The 20736-nt window shown below is 40.2% G+C and overlaps 1 protein-coding gene across 2 annotated transcripts in view; it reads left to right on the forward strand.

Moving 5' to 3' along the window:
• trabd2b (TraB domain containing 2B) overlaps positions 1-14074 on the forward strand; it is a 67260-nt gene extending 53186 nt beyond the window's left edge. Inside the window, exons 5-7 of one of the 2 annotated variants that reach the window (XM_079827454.1) lie at positions 6670-6760; positions 11250-11489; positions 11585-14074. In XM_079827454.1, coding sequence (XP_079683580.1) covers positions 6670-6760; positions 11250-11489; positions 11585-11810 — 557 coding nt within the window. In that variant the 3' untranslated portion in view covers positions 11811-14074. The remainder of the gene's footprint in view (positions 1-6669; positions 6761-11249; positions 11490-11584) is intronic. The other variant, XM_079827455.1, reaches the window with a different exon arrangement.
• Positions 14075-20736: the final 6662 nt, after the last annotated feature.

Below are 20736 nucleotides of genomic sequence, written 5' to 3' on the forward strand. Positions count from 1 at the left end.
TCGGGTACAATATTTTCTTCTTTTTTTTTGCGGTCCGAGTTGCGGGCGGGTTAGTTGAAAACGTCGGTCGGGTGCGGGTTGTTTATACATTGACCCGCGCATCACTGATACACACACCACAAAAAAATCAACCTTAGCTCTACCGGACACATTCAGTTTCATGAATGAATCATTCATTAGAATTGGATATGTTCAAAGTAGGGCTGCAACGACGCGTCGACGTCGTCGATGACGTCGACTACGAAAATACGTCGACGTGCGTGAAATGCACTATTTATTTACGTTCTAGAATGGAACAGAAGATCTAGAATAATGGCAGCTTCTGCTCCCGGGCATAGTGAAAATGATAATTTATCATATAAAGCCAGACCGCGACATTCAAAAGTGTGGGAGTACTTTAAACAGAAGCAGAGTAAAACTGTGCTTTGTTCGCTCTGTAACGTCGGTTTCACACTGCACGCGGTGGCAGAGCAGAAGCTGTGCGCGTGGAGAGCGGGAGCTTTCACACTGCCAGTCAGTGTTGCCAAGTCCGCTTTTTTCTGCGGAATTGGACTACTTCTACACTGTTGCCGCGGGCTGTGTCTCATTTCCGCGGGTTGAAGCAAAAAAACACACATATTTAACCCCCCGAACGCGATGTTTACCAGAAAACCTCCCCGAAACGCGATTGGGTTTGTTTCGGGCTAGTTTTGAGTAACGAATGGGTGGGTTTTGTTGTGTAAACCTGGCAACCCTGCTGCCAGTGTTCTCTCGCGCAGCTGAACCGTGGCGCGTGTATTGCAACAGACGGTCATATTTTCCTGGGTTCTTCTCCGACCCCAGTACGTCTCGTGCTTTTATTTATTATGGGCTGCATATATCTCCTGTTAATGCGACCTGGTTCCGCTATGTCCCAAACACATATGCATAATAACTTGCTGTATATAGGTAGTTTACATGATTAACGTAACATTAAAGTTAAGATATGCCTCTTGCTTTAATCATTTAAAGGGTTAGTTCACCCAAAAATGAAAATTCTGTCATTAATTACTCACCCTCATGTCGTTGGACACCCGTAAGACCTCCGTTCATATTCGGAACACAAATGAAGATATTTTAGTTGAAAGCTGATGGCTGAGAAAGGCTTCACACAGGCCTCCATTGGCATTCAGTACATTGACACTTCCAAGATCCATGAAAGGCACTTAAAACGTCGTTACAAAGTCTATCTCACCACAGTGGCTCTACAATAATCATACAATGCGACGACAATAGTTTTTGTGCGCAAAAAAAAATCAAAATAACACCTTTATCCAACTTGTTCTTGTCTTCCGTGTGCGCCTCCACGACGCATGCGCGAGAATATGACGTAGCGCCGGTGTTAGGCAGGAACGTAGGCAGGCAGGAAGTGTTTTGTCTAAGTCATTAAATGGTTACACAAAATAAAAAATCTCAACTATTAAATGGCAATCAAAACGAATGGCTTTCGGGAACCTGGAGAAAACTGGAGTCTGTTTGTCTTGAGCTGCGGTGTCGTGTTGGTCTGCATCTCTGAGGACATTTGTGCTAAAGTGATTCTCAGTGCTAATTAGATCAGCAGAGCTCATTATCAGACCCTGCCATTACACGCCTCATTAGCTACTAAAACAACTGATCTGGGCGTTAATGGAATGTAAGCTCACATTACACACATAGCATATGATCTCTCTTCACCCACACACAGTTTTACTGTGACTGTGACACACTTACACAGATGCTTCTACCTGCACAAGTGATTTCATCCAAAACACACCAAGTGCAGTCTGTGATTTATTATGCAAATTATTTAAGCTGCCATGTGTCCCTTTACAACAGAAAAAAGAACATTCAGTGTGTGAGCAATACAGTATTTTATAAATCACCATGATAACCATAAATTATGCTGTTTATATATATATTCATAATATATACATTTCTTCATAAATTGTTTTATAGATGCAATTATATAGGCTGCATTAGTGGTTGGCCGTTATCGGCGTTAACGTGCTGCGTTAACGTGAGACTCTAATCGGGCGATTAAAAAAAATATCGCTGTTAATCTATTCTCAAAGTTGGGTTGGGAGCTGGGTCTATACTACGCAAGCTATGATGACTTTCACCTTGATAGTTTAGCGCAGATGTATACCTAGCCGAATTACACTGTAGGGGGCGAGAGAACGAGTCTTCGAACCTGTGTGTATGCCTACTAGTGTTGTCAAAAATATCGATATTTCGCTATATATCGATACTGAAATATCTGAAACGATACAATACTTTAAATTTTCTATAGTATTGATACCAGCTGCGCACTCCTCTCCGACCGACAGCGAGTTGACACGCACCCGCCTCCTCTCATTCAGGCCGGTTAACCCTCTGAACATGGCGAACGCGTTTTCTGTTAGTATTGGTGTGACCGGTCTGAATTTCGCGCGGGGTTGCACATAACGTTAATTCTACTAATTCCCGCAGATTTCCCGCTCGCATCTGAAGCGCACACACATATACCGTAATAAAGCCACCTCTGACATACAGGTGCAAAAATTAGCTCCTTTTTCCAGCTTATTAATGGTCAAATACACTCAAAAATGTCTCAATGCCCATCTTGGTGAGTTTTAGCGTAAACACAGTCGTAACCAACTCTCAGGAACAGTGTTTGGGATCCATGTGTGCGCCAGGTCTTAAAGGGACAGAAGTTATTTATTATTCCAACTACAAAAAGACAAACGATCACTTACGAGCACACATATTCTGAATGCCTTCGTCAGAATTCAAATGAGCCATTTTAATCTAGATTAATTCCAAGATTACAGTGAGATTAATCTAGATTAAAAAAATTAATCTATGCCCACCTCTAATATATATATATATATATATATATATATATATATATATATATATATATATATATATATATATATATATATATATATATATATATATATATATATATATATATATATATATATACATACATATATATATGCAATTATTATGCTACATTGGCTGTATTAATTTTTTTTTACACACACACACACACACACACACTTTTTGTGCACTACCTTGTCAGTACTGTTACATGTGTATTTATGTGCAAGAAAGGCTTCTTTCTCTTTAATCATGCCCCATGCTTCACAAAGCCACTTCAGCATTCCGAAAAAAGAAGTAGAGACCCCAGCTGTCAGAAACTAAAACAAACTGTAGGGGCAATTTCCCCTAAATGCTTTAACCCCTGTGAGCTTTGACTGTTAATGTCCTCCTGCTCTCCCTGTTTTTGTCTCTTTCCTCCATTTTCACATTTCCCCAACTGTGAAAATGTACCTATCCATTGGACTGACTTTCTCTCTTTCTTTGGTAAATATGCTTGCCCGCCACCCCGCAGTCACTGTAAGAGAAATGTAAATATTTAAAGCCATAAAGGAAACAGTTTCAATGTTTCTGCATCAAACCCTTGAACCCCAAACAGACCTTAAAGCAGTCCAGTCCCCAAACCCCTACAGGCCCAACGGCAGCGCCACAGAGAGAGTGTCCGCTCATTACGGAGTCTGCTGAACTACCACCAGAGGAGTCCCTGTGGACAGGTAAAAGAGAGAAGCACCCCCTTAATTCTGACTAATCTCTCGGTTCAGATCCCAGGGATGGCCCGAAGGCTGGAATTTCCTGATCTTTAGAGATTTATAGGAGGTGTGAGAGCTGCTCTCCTCGCTGATCTGTGGTCATATACTCTCGCGCACACTCAGGGCGGCGCAGAGGTTTTGTTGACTCAGAGACCATGTTGAGATTTATAGATTTCCTGCTGCTGTAAAAACTAGCAGAGGGTATGTGTGTATGGATTAGACAGAGCGGTGCTGCTTTACAGGTCAGTAGTTTGTAGGGTAATCACAGGGGATAGTGAACGAATGACTCAAAAGGTGGAGACTTCCCTTGAGCATCCTCTGACACATACACACAGCCACAGATACAGATACACACATGCTCATAATAATGGACAGCAAGTAGAGAAAAAACAAGACAAAAGTAGTTCTAGGATCAAAGACAACAGCAGCCAGGAGGCCCACAATGCCTTTCAATTTCATATCACAGGTCTCAATACATGCTTTATCCTCTCTTTCAACTGTTCCCTCTCTCCAAGAAAGACAGACAAACACCAATAGTGTTTGATTACTGGTGAAAATGTTACAGCAGATAACAGGGTTTTTTATTTTTTCAACAACAAAAATTTGATGAAATGATAATTATAATAAGTGTTTATAATTAATATTAACTAATATTATTATGATTATAGATTTAAAACAATTAGTCATGCTGTTGAAGAAAATATGTCAGTAACACTGCAATGTATGTGTTAACGCACTAACAATGCTTTTAGAAGATGAAATATGAAGTAAAATAAAGAAGGTTTATGTCAATAATACGTTCAATCATAGATTTTAATGCCTGAATTGTAACGGAACTTGTTTGCTTTAACATATTAATGGCATATAAAATAATTTGCTATTTTAGAGGGAGTTAAATTAATTATAATAAAATTGACAAATGACAAAAACTATATTAAATACATTTAATTGGACAATAACTATGACTTAAACAAAAAAATCCTGCTGTGTAAAACACTGTTCACAAGTCTAAAATATTGGCTGAATGGCTGTGTGTGTGTGTGTGGTTTGTGTTATGTATAATGTATCATAAAGGTGCTGACATACCTGGACACAACCCAAAATACTCAAACCAACCCCTGAACCAGTCACAGTACATCTTCTGAGTACGGAGAACGGGTGAGAGGAGAGGGGGTTCATAAAATGTATAAATGCACCAAAGAATTCCAGCTAAAAAGTGATTGAGAACCCTAATTACCCAGAGAGAGAAAACGAGAACAAGTCTGATGAAAGTCAGAGAGAGAGAGAGAAAGCTCAGAGCTTACGCATTACAGTAAAAGCCAGGCCGTAAGGACATTAGTTAAACATTTACATTTATTAATATGCCAGACACTGCAAAGCCACTTGCAGTGAATTCAATGCATTCATACTCCCTGGGAATCGAACCCATAGCCATGAAATCGCTCCCGCCATGCCTTACCAACTGAGCTAGGGGTTGAAAAACAAACTATGGAAACACCACATGTGCTCTATTCTGACTGAATAAGAGGGAATAAACTGACAGTCACTGCACCTGTCTCTGTCTCTGAGAAAGGGATGATTTGGACGAGGGCTTTGAGCGTAACCGTTGCTGAAAGCCAAGAGCTTTTGCTAAGCCTCAAATGGATTTGTTTAAGGCCTGCACGTGTTTTCAGGATTTCTTAACAGCAGTTTGCTCTTGGTAATCAGAGTATACTAACTGCGGTCACAAAATAAACACCAGAAATATATATAAAGAATTGTATCAGCATTTGGAGAGAGCTGAAGCTCCTGTAGTGGAGCGAGCCTGTGTACGGTGCACGGGTTTGTTTGTTTGTTTCTGGTGTGTATATTTATTTATCGAGTGCCAGTGTTTTGGGTGTGGGTGCCTACGGAGAAAGAGCAAGAGATTAGTTCAGGCTAATTTGTTTTGTAGCATGCATCTGCCTCCTTGCATGAATTAAAGGAGAGCATTTCAGAAGGACCTCCGTATGCGGCCTACGTAAGTCCCAACAAAGAAAAAGCTCACCAATTTAGTAGCCAGGTGACCACCCGCACCTTACCGCAGCCTGAAACTTAATCTAACTACTTCCTCTAGTAACCAAACACTTCTCGAGTAACTACTTCCTCCAGTAGCCAAATGTCTGTGAGAACGCTCTGTCCAGATGGGTTATTTATGTGGCTGAAACCCTGCAAATAAATACAGCACATGAAATGAACCGCTCGACTTTACATGCAGAATACAGAGGCATGGCTGTTCTGCTCAAAATTTCCATTAAAGATTATTCTAACCGAGTTTAATATGAACATTAATCAGAGTATGTGGGTGTGATAGCTTGCCGACCACGCCGCCGAGTCATTGAACCTGTCTGAGTTAGCACTGGGATGGGAGACGAGGTGAGGAACACAACAGGACCGGCCTCAATGGGCCGCCTGTTCCTTCCCACCGCGCTGAAGGGCGTAGCGGCATAATCTGGCCGTCTGATCTGACCGACGCTCAGCGGTAGCCTCTTCACGCTCCGTGCCAGTCGGCCCAGCAGCCTTTGAACTAGGCGGCCAAGAAAGCGCTGCGGGCCCCATCGCTCCCCCTCCCCCTCCCTGTCTTCACGAGTGATCAGCAAAATAATGATGATAAAGAAGCATGAAAAGAGACAGCCTTGAAGATTTTCAGCGTGCCGTTAATAAGCTCACGGAGCATGCTGAGGCGATGAGGTCAGGCTGTATTAGCGCTTATTGCTGGGTTGAGTGACACACAGGATTATCGGCTACGCGGACAAGTGAAACAGCTTTCATCAGCGTGGCGCTGGAGCGCGTGCGTTTGATGTCTCAAGAGTGAAGGAATTATGACTGTATTATATGTGAGAGCCGAGGCGGAGAGACAGTAGCACAGGGGCATTCTTGAAGGAACAAGTGCACCTCAAGATCAAGAACAAGAGAAACTGAGGGTTCTTGAGACAGCGTCCGCCCATGACTATATCTACTTATCTGCTTTCTCTTAATATTTGCACATGCCCACCTGAAACCTATCCCCATCAACAAGGCTGTTTCCTGTGTGTTACAGGTCATTTCCTGGGGAATCATAGTGTACTGGACATTCTACGGCAGGAGGGCTATGATGTGGAGCACACACCAGCGCAAGAGCTCATCACACAGTGAGTACACACACATACAAACACACACCAGGGTTGTGCAAAATTCAGAACTGAACAATTGGTTCCCTTTCAGTTGACCCTAGTAAGTTGAATTGGTATTTGAATTAGAATGCAGTGGATTTTACTGAATTGACCGTTCACAAAGACACACCCCCTTTAGTTACTGTTGCTATGTCCGACAAGCCATGGCACTCTCACACCACACACGTTCTCACATAGAGAAAATACATCACGGAGCAAAGAGGATACTGACAACACGCCGACAGACAGGACAGAGCAAGTTACTTTTGATATGTATATAAACAAAGTCTCAACTTTGAAATTGTAATTTTTTTTAAAGAAATTTAAACAAATACCGTTTTGTGGCTCTTTAATGTGTCATGATTGCCGTAGTGCCTCAGTTAAAGCTGCTCGTGAACCAATCTCTTCCTTGTAGTTCGTTGATAAGCATGAAATTAACATGAATGAACACTAAAAGAAATGTTGTTTCAACCGCGGAAAGACGTCTGGTCAGTACACACGTTTTTCCAAGTTCAAATCCACCAACGTTAATCTCCTAACTCTCCTGACTGCTTTGTCGGCGATGTGATTGGTCAGATCGCCTGTCAATCAAACTTGCGGTGAAGGGTGAATTTTGCAATGTAAAGAAATGCAACACAGGCAATGCATTCTGGGAAATTAGGTGTTTTACCACCCAGGGCCACAAAAATCTAGCATTCTGCGTTAGTTCAGGCAGGCCATGTAGTCAAGCTCCGCTATCAGCTGACATCAAAATTCCAACCCCGCCTATATCAGCTGATCCGATTCCTATGCACTCAATTGGCAACTTTCAAGTTCTTAAGTTCGCAGCTTAAGTTCAGTCTGCCTGCTTGGCTGCTTCCACTGCACACAGCTTTGCAACCTACCTCCTCCCCAGCTCCTCCTTAAACTTGTGTTTAACTTAATCAATGTCATTCTGTTGTCATTGATGCATGCTCTGTTCTCAATGGGGGGGATTTACGCTGCTCTCCCAGTTTAAAAATAGGAGGTTGTCCCCAAAATCTGCTGCTGTTCCCTGTCTTGGCTTTTCATGGAGCTTATGAAAAGGATGGGGAATTTGGAACAGAGCCATATCGCCAAATGTAACTTTTGCAAAATATGCCAATAAAAATTGTGTTTTTGACTTAAGTGGTCCTGACTGAAGTTAAATTATCCATCCATCCATACATTTAATGTTAGATTGACAAAGCCATGTTTGAAAACGTATTCAAAACTTCACTTATATGAATTTCTTCATAATTCATTGTAATTCTACTTGCATTCCAATTTGTATTGCACTTCTGCATCCTGTTTGCTATCTAAGGACTGCTCCTCTTCGCCTTTTCCTCACCATTAAGATTTTAATCTTAATCTTCAGTTTTCCTCCAATGCCAATACCATGCACACACACAATAATTATGAAGTTATTCAAACTACAAACATTCCTGAATATTCCGTGGCGCAGAATAAAATGATGCGTACTATATACACAGACTCAGTAATGCATCGTATTTCACCACATAAAAACCCCAAGCACATTGTAAATCACCAGGAGGATATTCCACTTACAGTGCTAAACTGCAAACAGTGCTAAACTATGCCTTTTATCTCCCCTTGCTAACCATGACGTGGTGGGCCAGACCAGCGCTCTGGCAAACACAGTCCTCACCCGGTTATGTTTTAGAGAGGGGTGCTATGCCTGCTCAAAGAAAAACCCACCTCCATTGTTGGCATACTCGTACCATTACTCAACAGGCCTTTAGGGGAGCTGGAAGCAGGTGATCCAAAGGTTGTGTAGGTTGTACTCGTTATATAGCTGTTGTAATGGCTCCCACACCTAACAAAGGCACAATTGGAAAAATGAGAACGGCGAGCAAGCGAACAGTCTCAGAAAGGCAGTTAGAACTCAAACAGCACCAACCACTGCCACAACATCCAGCCGGTGTCATTTGAAAAATCTCCTGTTGAAAATTTCAGTGCAAACGTTTTCCTTTGGCACTTCGCGGCACTGGAAGTCGGAGAGGCAGAGGGGGGGGTTCTCAGATTGCTGGAGATGATGACAGTGGCTGTGGTAACAAGCTGACAGCTGGATGGACTGGCTAAATGACGGACTGACTGTGGTTTAGAAACATGAACCTCCTAGCTTTCTTAGGCCTGCTCCCTCCAGCTCACTTTTCTCTCCTCTGAAAAGCGAAAAAAATGAGGTGATATGATGGGCAAGTAAAACAACGTGCAATGGCAGCTGGACATGTGTTTACTAAAAGCTCATGAACCACAAACTTGAGGCCCCAAACCAGTCCTGTAGTGTGTTTGTGGTTCACATATGGGTGATTACGAGATTCAAACTAAACAAAACACTTCATGGATGTACTAAACACAGTGGGTTGGCCTAACCACAATGAGGCAGTTTGGAATAAAGTACGGTATACCAAATGTCGTCATGGTTACCCAGTGAAATGCCCTAGAGGGCACTCACCAGCAGGAGGTGATAAGTATAGGGTGGCATAATCTTGAGCGATGCTACGCCCTACTGGTTCATTATGGTAAAGTCTATGTCCTAATTGTCTATCATCTCAAATTATTTATTAAAAAATGCTGAAACAAGAGTCATGACTGTGTAATACTAGCATAGAATAGCAGTATGGACTGGTATGTAAGCCTGAATTTGGATATCAGTAAGGGAGCTCAAGACTTTGAGGTTGTAGTTTTGACCTCACTGGCTCTTCGTAAATTCTTAGCAAGCCGAAAGGTTGATATGAAGCTGTTTGAAGTCCAAAGTATCTCTAAAACACACGCACACACACCCTAAGCCAGAGCTTTTCTGAAACACTATCTCCAGTACTTCAAAGGTGTCTCCTGACACTGCCCAGTTCTCATATAACCTTCAAATATATTAATCCACTATTTTAAGTTGGGAATAGGGATGCATCGATACTAAAATTCTGACCTAGCTCAACAATCAGAAAATTGCTTTCAGGTTATAAATGGCTGATATTAAAATATTCATCAAAGAGAAATAAAAAAAGAATCATTTTAAATGCTACAACAAAATGTGTTGACCCAAATTGAATATTTTTTATGATATAAATGGCTATTAAAATATGTATTATTAGTAAGTTACTAAAAGTAATTTTAATTGAAAAAACGTTAGGTAAATTCAAAACTTAAACTGAAAATGAATCATTTTAAATGCTGCAAATGTAATAATGTTTAAAAGACGCGTGAGCACTCGATGACAATCTAAATTTAAAATGAATATGGTGAAATTATCATGCCAATTAAATATCAAATATCAGCTAATATATCCAATATTGACAAATACTATAAAAAACTCTAGACAGACAGACAGACAGACAGACATGGTGTGTTGCACGGTTCGACACATGCACAATGTAGCCTCATGCCCGTATGTCACCTCAGACAGTGGGTGTCCTTTTCGCGCGAAATAAGAGGTGTGTGTGGACATACAGTAAAATACAGTAAAAGTGGAGTGCTGCAGGTCAAGTCACGTGTAGAAATGGCAAGTGGGAGAGACATGGAAGGCAAACGCCGACTTCACACCGCACGTGCATTCACACACTGGCAGTGTTTTTCTCTCGCACAGCTTGTATTGCAAATACAGACGAATATTGTCCATTCTGTAACATTTTCCGGTGTTCTCGTCCGACCCCTGTCTGTCTCATGCTTTGATTTATGATGGCCAGCATATCTGCTGCAAATGCGACCGTGTTCCCCTCTGTCCCAAACACACATATAACATGTTGTATACAAGTAGTTCACATGATAAATGTAACATTAAAGTTAAAATATGCTTCTAGTTTTAATAATTTAAACAGGCCTTTGAAGTTTGGGAAAAAAACGTCTGGCAGTGTTGTGTTTTCGAGTATTTAATTTGTTTCACAACGATGGATGTCATATGGTGATTGTGAAACACACGGAACACTTCACTACATTATTTCATGGTGAAATTTGTTATTTTTCATGTTAATCAGGTCAGCTGCTCACGCTGAATTAAAGCCACAGTGCATTGTTCTGATCAAAATTGACATGATTAACATGAAAAATGTTATGCCAATGTGTCGGACTCGGTAGACAGCGTAAGCAGGAGACAGCCAGTTAGGAACCAACTTCTACATGATATAACAATTTTTTAATACTGTATACTAAATTCCTATAAAAGAGAACCATACAGAACTGAAAACCATGACCCTAAAACCGTGATACGAACCAAACCGTGGGTTTTGTGAACCGTGCCACCCCTAATAGATAGATAGATAGATAGATAGATAGATAGATAGATAGATAGATAGATAGATAGATAGATAGATAGATAGATAGATAGATAGATAGATAGATAGATAGATAGATAGATAGATAGATAGATAGATAGATAGATAGAACTTGTGTTTTGACAATTTCCCATTCAAATTCTACATCCCATAAATGTGTTAACTTCCACATGTTCTCACAGAAGGAGCTGGCCTGAGGTTGAGGGGACTACTGTGAATCCCAGCTCCGAGTCAGTGACGGAATGGACATCAGAACCTCCTGAGCTAGAAGAGCTCAGCCAGGAAGAACTCACACACATGCTGCTGCCAGACAGCCTCAGTCAGCTAGAGGAGTTTGGCCGCTACAAGCGCCCTCGTAAAACCCATCATACACACAGTCGACCACGGCTGTTCAGTGACCTGTGGGTGCGCATAGGAGACAGGTGAGGACACGACACATACCACATTTCCACAGCAGGAAATTCAAAGCTGCTTTTTACTAACAAACCCCACGTTTTTGTTTTCATGTTGACCGTAGCACGACTCCACACCTGAATATAAGGATAACCAATGGCTATGTGACGGTGGAACCTCCTCAAACGCGACAAGAACAACAGCAAAGACGAACGCCGCTCGGAGATGAACTGAAGCCCCCAAGCCTTCCCACAAATCCCAGCGTACTTGAGTCCGCTGCTCCAAACCCAACATATGCGCTGACTTGCCTTTTGGCCTGTCTCATTACACAACTGCTTTTCACTTCCTGAAAAGGGAATGGGTCTCCAGGAAGCTTACAAACCAACTCAATCAGAATTGTATCTGAGTGACTTTGCCTGTGGTAAAAAAAAAATGGAAGTAAAGTACATTTAGGTACTGCTTAGATACATTTTGAATGTCTGCCTAGTGCCTACAATAAATAAGTTGCCGCAGTATGTAACAGTAGACATATGTGAGACATTTCTAATTGTTACATCTGGCAGAATGGTAGTCTGTAAGAATAACCATAAGAGAAAAACAAGAACATTTTGTTATACTTATACAATGACTCTGCCCAGAGTTGATTCATAAGAATCAGCTAAGATTGTACCTTGATGTGAATACCCACATGACTGTTCCCTCCTGCCCCATCAGAGCAGACAGCAAAACATGAATGTGCTTTTTTTTCTAACAAGTGAAATGGGGCAAAAGAAAATATATCAAATTATCAGTATCATATAAAAGGTTAAAAACCTAATGTAATAGAGCCTGTTATTATGTGATATGGTCACTGACTAACTTAAATAGTTCACAGAGATGACACTTATATTTTGTAAATTGTGCATTTGTTCATACAGAAGTTTTATATTTATTATTTCATGAAGAGTATATTTTCATGCATTTCTCAAGTATTAAAGTTAACAGAGTTATGTAAACAATCTTGACGCCTGTCCCTTAATTGGTAAAACTTGAACGCATACTGCCCTCTACTGGCACTCAAAGCATTTCGGTTTTTTATTAACATTATTTATTAAATGGAGGGAGAAAATATGGTCGACATTTTATTATTATACACATTTTCAAAGATGTCCAGTTTATTTCCAGCATGTAATTTAAAGGAATATTCCTATAAAACGTTATAATTTTGTCATCATCACTTACCCTCATAGTTCCAACGCCATCATTTTCTTTCTTCCGTGAAACATGAGAAGGCAGAATATTCTCAGGCAGCTTTTCCATACTATAAAAGCGAATGGCTATGTTAAATGACACGTTTTGAGTGTCATTAAAAAAACTGTCATAAAAGTATTCCTTATATGACAGGTAATAAAAGTAATTCGCCGTCGTGCTCAACTCAAAAATGGCGCCTTTAGATCATAGACTGTGGACGTAAATGACGACAAACTCCATTTGTTCTCGCATGTCATGTGACCGATCGCAACAGATGCGTTTTAAAACGCGAGCCGGTGCACACGGGGAAAAGCTAGTCAATAAATACTGAATTTTATAAATTCCTCACACAAAACTATATGTTTATAAGACTTGTTTTAGGACTATTTTTTTATAATAGCCTACGTTTTATCTTTCCTTTTGTGCCTTGGCATTTAAGATAGAAATAGCTTTCATTGAAGGCCTATTGATTTTATCTCCTTTATGTTTCAAGGAGGAAAAAAATAGGTAGGCTATTGCGTTGGAATGTCGTAGATAAAGGATTTAAAGCAATCAACCCATCCTGTTTGAGCCACTAGGTGGCAGACAACACCTTTGTAACCGAATGTAGGCCTGCCTACCTTAAGAAATGTTGCATTCTAATCTTCAAATTCCAGAAATCCTTTGCAAAAGATGGTTTGTCTAAATTCAATAATTGGGTTAAAAAATTATTATCTAACAAGATAAAACTATTTTAAGTTGCTGTATATATTTTTTAAATATAAAACCTATAATACAATATATTTTAAGAAAAATCAATAACATGATTGACCATTTTTCACGCCTTCATCTTTACCTGGAAATTCTTTTTTACACTTAAACTTCAAAGAAACTAAAAGCACTGACAAAACAATGTTAATATAAATGGTAATTGGTTAAAATAAATATAATTGGGAACAAATTAATACATTCCATGTCTTACCTTACTACAATGTATTTTTATATGATTATTTATCTTGCACAATTGTATAAATGTTTGCCTTCTTATAACCAATGGCGATTAAACTATTAATACTGCAACTGAGTGAAGTTTAAACTCTTCACATCTCAAGTATTAAATGAAATAAAACAAAATAAAAACCTATAGGCCTATCAAATTTATGCATGTCTTTTATATCTGTGCACCTCATTTCACTTCTTTTATCAAGGCAGAGAGAAACAAGTTTTAAAATAAACAGCTATTTCGCCCCTTAAGCCAAGACAGGACAATGTTTGCCTTTGCTAAAATACCATTTTGCCTGGGCTTTGGGGTGTTATTTGAGGGAGTAGGGGTCCTGACAGGCTGTGACCCCTCCCTGGGCTTGGGGACAGAACACCCACTGCATATTAATAAAAGATTACTGGGGAAAATCAATGTCTGAGCAAACTCATTAAAAATGCCTCTTTATCGTAAATGATTTCTGTTCTTTACCTCCACTCTCTCTCTCTCTCTCTCTCTCTCTCTCTCTCTCTCTCTCTCTCTCTCTCTCTCTCCCCCTGTTGCTTTTCCCCAGCGGTAATTACTTTCACAAGTCGTTTTCTGCCCTTTGAGTTGCACCGTTTCACAAATGAAGGTTAAGTTTGTTTAACCGAGCTGGATTTGCCATCCATGTTAAAGCATATAATGTGGAAGGCATGACTTGGCCCACACACCTCCAGGACCCCCTCAGCTTTAAAGCTTCCCTTTGCACGGTCATATGGTCCAAGGTTAAGGCCCACCAGGGCTAGACAAAGATGGCGCGGTTTCAGCATCTTGTCTAGGCTACGGCTACACACCAGAAGATGCAGAGAACAGTCAAAATGTATTTATATAACTTATCTTCTGTCTGTGTATAGTTTTGTTTGGGGCCCTCAAATGCTTTCTGGAAATATATCTAGCAGTTTTAATTGAGTAGAGTGAAAGATAAAACATGCACACAATGGTTATCAACTCAAGGTCTTTCAAATACAACACTATTCATTCAGGCTATTATGTTCCATTTGATCAATAAAAAAATTCAGGGACATGTTTCTAAGACACACAAAATAAGAGGGGGGCTTTGTTTCCTTACACCGGGGACTGCCATTGGAAGGACTTCTTAAAGGATCACTGGAAATAAAGGACAATTCATTATTTCAAATTAAAGCTATTATTTCAGTTCCTTCAAAAGGAACGTCTGAGATAAACACATTAGTGCATCAATATTCACCTTGAAAAAATACATCCCCATTGTACAAATATTGTTTTATTACAAAATATATAATATGACTATGCTAGTGTTTCCGTTGAGGTTGGTTTGCCTTTGTGTGGGTGTCAAATAATAAAGCAAGAGCCATGCAAGCATAAACCATCCACTGTCTTAATGCAATATCTTTTACAAGAGTTTCAAAGCTTTAAAAGCCTTATGATAAACACTATATTGCACATGATCTGTAAATGCTTTTAAAGATAGTGTCATTATATGTACATAATAAGGAAGTTTAACCAATTAGAAATTAACTACTGAGGTCACTATATATGACCCCCCCCCCCCCCCTCCTGAGGTGACAGACAATGGAACCCTGCAAAAAAATTATAAGATTGACAAAATATATATAGGCCTATTATATATTTAAAGGTAGGCTATATAAGAAAGTTTCACATTTCGCGTATAGGCCCTAATTTTAATAGTAGATCACACAAAAAACTGTGCATTTTAATCTGTAGGTTCTATTATTTTATTTGATAACATGCACAAAGGTTGCACAGAAAAGGACAGTATCTGCTTTATACACACACGCGTTAATGTTTTTAGCACTGTTAGCATATGTTTTATGCTATACGTATTTGTTTTCAATTGAATTTGCTTTGTTTCGAATTAAACATTTAGGCTATCATGTTCAATTAAGAATTTTTTTTGATGAAACTGAGATATGAGACAGCATAATAATTATATTGAATAAGTAGCCTTGATAACCACGGTAGTGCACAATTTAAAATGTCCATGTTTTCCGTTAGTGTTTTAACCCCGCTCAATTTAGAAACAATTAAAGTAGACTATTTTAATTCCCAGCAGACACATATCAAAGTACGAAAAACGAAAAATATGTCTACAAAAAAGTTACGCGGTCTCCGCTGTGCTTAAACTGCAATGTAGGCTAAGTAGACATTTTGCATTAAATAGCTAGCCTAAAGAACAATTCTGGTCTCTGATATCACATCGCATTGTCGCGCTATGGAATAAATATTTTGTCACCTAGATAGAAAGTGTTTCAATAGGCAAACAGAATGAGAGTGAGGTAAGAAAAGAGTGATTCACAGGTTTTCTCGACGTTGCACCGATTCATTTATTCGTGAACAAGGGGCACTTCACTGCACGCGCTCTCTTTGATACGGACTGAAGCTTGAGAGAGTGCTCTCAAAAACAGACGCTAACAAATGTATTCAAAATAAATAAATAAATAAATAAATGGAACTATCGAGAGAGAGAGAGAGAGAGAGAGAGAGAGAGAGAGAGAGAGAGAGAGAGAGAGAGAGAGAGAGAGAGAGAGAGAGAGAGAGAGAGAGAGAGAGAGAGAGCTGAGAGGGAGGAAAGTAGTGGTAAACTTCACTGACACGCACGCGAGGATCCCAAGCTTTGATGCTCCAGAGATGATCACCACATAATGATGTTTGATAATTACATACTCATGAAAGCTTGTCTGAGGCAGCGAGAGAGTAAAAAAAGAGTGAAACAAATATGATTTTATCCAAAGATAGTTTCCCCGTAATGGATACTAATTCAAATTTTTGATACCTTTTTATTGACTAAAGCAAAATAAGCCACCATTTGACCGCAAAAATGGAGATCAACAAGCCTTGTTCACACCAAATAATGTTCCAGAACCGAGGTTGTCGGTTTGTAAAATAACTAGTGCTGGACAATCGATTAATCGTGATTAATCGCATCCAAAATAAAAGTTTGTGTTTACATAATGTGTGTGTACTGTGTATAATTATTATGTATATATAAATACACACTCCTTCATGTATATATTTAAGAAATATTTGCATGTATATACTGTAGCCTATATATATATTTATATAATTTATCTTAGGGTATATAAATATACCTATTTTATATATAAATATAACCTATTTTCCTTAAATATACATGCATGTGTGTGTGTAATTATATATAGCCTAGGCTACATAATAATTATACACAGTAGCCTACACACACATATGTAAACACACACTTTTATTTTGGATGCGATTAATCAGGATTAATCGATTGCCCAGCACTAACTTTTTTTCCTCACATATAGGCTACATCAATTAAAAACCTTAATGATCTGAATTGTAGTTATGTGAGGAGATTTATGTCATGCTTTGCCTTTGTTTCATCATTTGTGTGCAGACTTGTTTAAAGGAGCGATTTAGTGTAATTATTTATATCTGTGCAATTTTCAAGCTCATAAATTCACACTTTGTAACTTAAGCCATAAAACAATTATTTTTCTTTTCTTTCCCTAGGTGGATGTTAGAAGGAGGAGGGGAATGGGTGGATTTGGAAGTGAGACAGAGAGTGAAAGAAAAAGGGAATGTGTGTTTGACCATCACTCCTTAGTCAGACATCAAGGCATACAAACACACACCTTAGCCTTCATCTCCCCGGGGAGTTTGCTAGAGGTCATAGGGAAGGTGGAGGTCAAATGGCCCTGGATTAAATTTGATCAAACATTGCTAATAGGGGGGTGTATGTGTATTTGTGAGGCTTGTCTGCTAACTGATGCTAAATGCTCACTATGCAAACACACTGCGCATGCATGCACATACACAGGCACACACACATACATATGCAAATGATGTTTAAATGATGAGAAGCATGCACAGATAAGAGATCAAATGTTTTCCCGTCAGTCAGTATCCAAACACCTGTTTGAAATGTCACAGAAAGTGTTGCAGGGTGCAGTCGACACCATGGAAACAGCGTTTAGCTTTATTTGAGGATGCAGATGTGCACAAATCAAGGGCATTGTCCTTAACTGAGACCCTGGAGACAAACAAGGTAATAGGCCTCAGACTCACTCTGACGGAGAACCCGGAGACTATCTTAGAATGGGTTTAATTTGAACTCACTGGCTCCATTAACTTAAGATCTTTATCACCTCCCCCAGGTGTATCCAGGTAACCCCAAGGCCGACGAGCTCTTAAAACCCCAGACAGTCAAGGTAACAGCTAACTGCAGTGCTGTCTCGTAAAAACATCCTGTTTGCCAAAGGCTGATCAGCCTCCTTTTAAAACTAGTGGACAGACGAGGAACTGCACCATACAAGCTTGATCTATCCCTTTTCTCAAGACTTTCACACTTTCACTCCACCACTTATTTATCATTGTGCTCTTTCATTCTCATTCAGTTTCCCCCCCCCCCCCCCCCATTCGATTTCTTTAGGTAAACATGTATGCGTTTCTCTCTTTGGATGTTTGATTGGACCTGATAAGAGCAGCCATAATAACTAAGAACTTAATGTGGTCAAAGGCCACCAGCCAGGCAAAATGAGCAAACAGCTCTGACACACACACACACACACACACACACACACACACACACACACACACACACACACACACACACACACACACACACACACACACACACCATATTCAAATAGTCAGTATTGTTGCATAAAGCGTTGAGAAAACACAGCCACTTCTTGAAATTAACCTCCATCAGACAACACACAGCAGCTACCTGAGAATAGCACATTAACACTGTTGGCACACATACATGTACATACACAATGACAACAGGTCCCTGTTTACTGCTGGCTTTGCTCACAGTCTATTTTCTCACCTTCGACAATCACTTGTTTATTTCCATCTGTAAACAAGCAAACGCAGAAGCAAAATAGGAGCCATTGACACCGATAGCATAATACTCTTTCTCTCTCTCTCTCTCTCTCTCTCTCTGTGTGTGTGTGTGTGTGTGTGTGTGTGTGTGTGTGTGTGTGTGTGTGTGTGTGTGTGTGTGTGTGTGTGTGTGTAATGCTTTTCGCCTCCCACACACTCCTCTCCATCTCCCTTTCCCTTGCTCTTCTGGTGTGATTTTGCTCCTCTGCTCTTGGCATTATAAATTCATTGTGCACAGCTTGTGCTTGTAAGCTTGATTGAAGTGACGGGCTCTGATTCCTCCGGCTTGCTGGCTGGAGGGTGCTATAGCAAATGGCCCGATGGCACTGTTTGGATAACACTGACCTCTCTCCCGCTGCCGCCGCGCGCGCCTAAGTGAGCGGTTTTATAGGACTCTGGCGCTTGTAAGTGGAAGGGCAAAAAAGGAAAAAAAAGAGGCAAATTGATCAATTCAGAACTGGAGAGAGGAAAAAGATCTGGGCGATGGTTTCGGAGCACATTGTAATTTCCACCTGCCCCCTTTTCCTGTGAACAAAAGTGACAGCTATCAAACTCGATTGCTGAGAAGAACACAAGAGCCGAGCGCCTGATCTGCATTCTAGAGGCGCCGTTACCAGGGCGACGTACTGTATGTGGCGGGAAAACCACTCGCGCCACTCCTTAGAAATGGATATTCAGGTCTTTTGTGCCATGTCATTATTGTATTTATCAAACCAATCGTGGTCGCACGGCCACTCACGCGGTGCGCCACATATGGGTAGCCGAGTGCCAATGGGTCTAAATGTAGCGATGAGTGCTGATCAAAGACAATGAGATTAATTGAGGGGCGAGGTTTGCATAAAGAGATGCGCGTGAGTCGTTAGGATGAGCGGACTCCCGGTGACGGTCTTCGACACCTAGGACTCGCCTCAAAGCGAGGCCTCGAATTCACCTGTTTCACTCAATCGGTAGACCTTTTAACGAAATTCTCTGTTAGTTTAGATAGTTTTTTTTAATGAACAAACGTGAAAAGGCTTGCCATAATCTCGGCGTCCTTGTGCTAAGTGCCGTGCGTTTTATGAGGTGAATCAAGATACGCAGACTCTCGCGCTCACTCAGTAGCCTAGTTGTCTTTTAAAAAAATTGATTGTCTTTTGTCTTACTCTTATGCAACATCGTACAAACAAAAAGTCTGTTAAAAAGTTATGAGGATCGCAATTATGGCTCGTCCCTAGAAGCGGGCGATCGTAAAATATCTACTCTCACATGAGTATGACAGGTGCTTTTAGCGCAGCGCCATTAAACCTGTTAACGGGGAGGAGTCTGAAGTCTCCTGGGAGTTTAGAACTAGAACGATGTTGTTGTGTTTTAATTAAAACCACGGATCCCTCCCCATTGACCAAGAGGTAGGGAGGTAAAGGAGAGAGAATTCAAGAAGCGATTTGACAATGTGCTGGAGTCAGCTGAATTTTACAGCAACCCCTCCACGCACGCACACACACGACGACACAAAGATAGATAGATAGATAGATAGATAGATAGATAGATAGATAGATAGATAGATAGATAGATAGATAGATAGATAGATAGATAGATAGATAGATAGATAGATAGATAGATAGATAGATAGATAGATAGATAGATAGATAGATAGATAGATAGATAGATAGATAGATAGATAGATATTTGCTTTGAACTTTTAGCATCACTGACATTGATTGATGGCGCTACAGGCCAATCGTATAACGAATCTATTAGGACTATATGCCTGAGGGGATATGTGGCGCATAGTCACACAGGTCTTATTTTCTTGCTGCAGAACTAATTCACTTCACAAGGATTCGAGGTGTGTCCAGGGAACTAGCCGGGCGTTGCACTGTATTCGGTGGTCACTAGGAGGCGCTGTTGAACACGGCTTTGTCCCTTTCATTCTTCAACACCGACACTGAAATCGTCTGCAGGACAGGCAATTTATCCACGGCGATTAGAGAACAACCAAGATGGATGAAATGCTTTACAGTGGCTTGAATAAAATATGACAAATTAGACATCCAACGTACTCTAAACCTGAAAAATTATTTACAGAGAGACATTTAATTGTGCTTATAATACACACAGGCCTGAGTGATTGATCTACCAGCTCCAGCACACTTTGCTGAAATACAAAGTGTTGAAATTACTTATTTAAACCAGTTTAT

The sequence above is a fragment of the Gobio gobio genome, assembly GCF_949357685.1.
Source record: "Gobio gobio genome assembly, chromosome: 10".
Classification (NCBI taxonomy): domain Eukaryota; kingdom Metazoa; phylum Chordata; class Actinopteri; order Cypriniformes; family Gobionidae; genus Gobio; species Gobio gobio.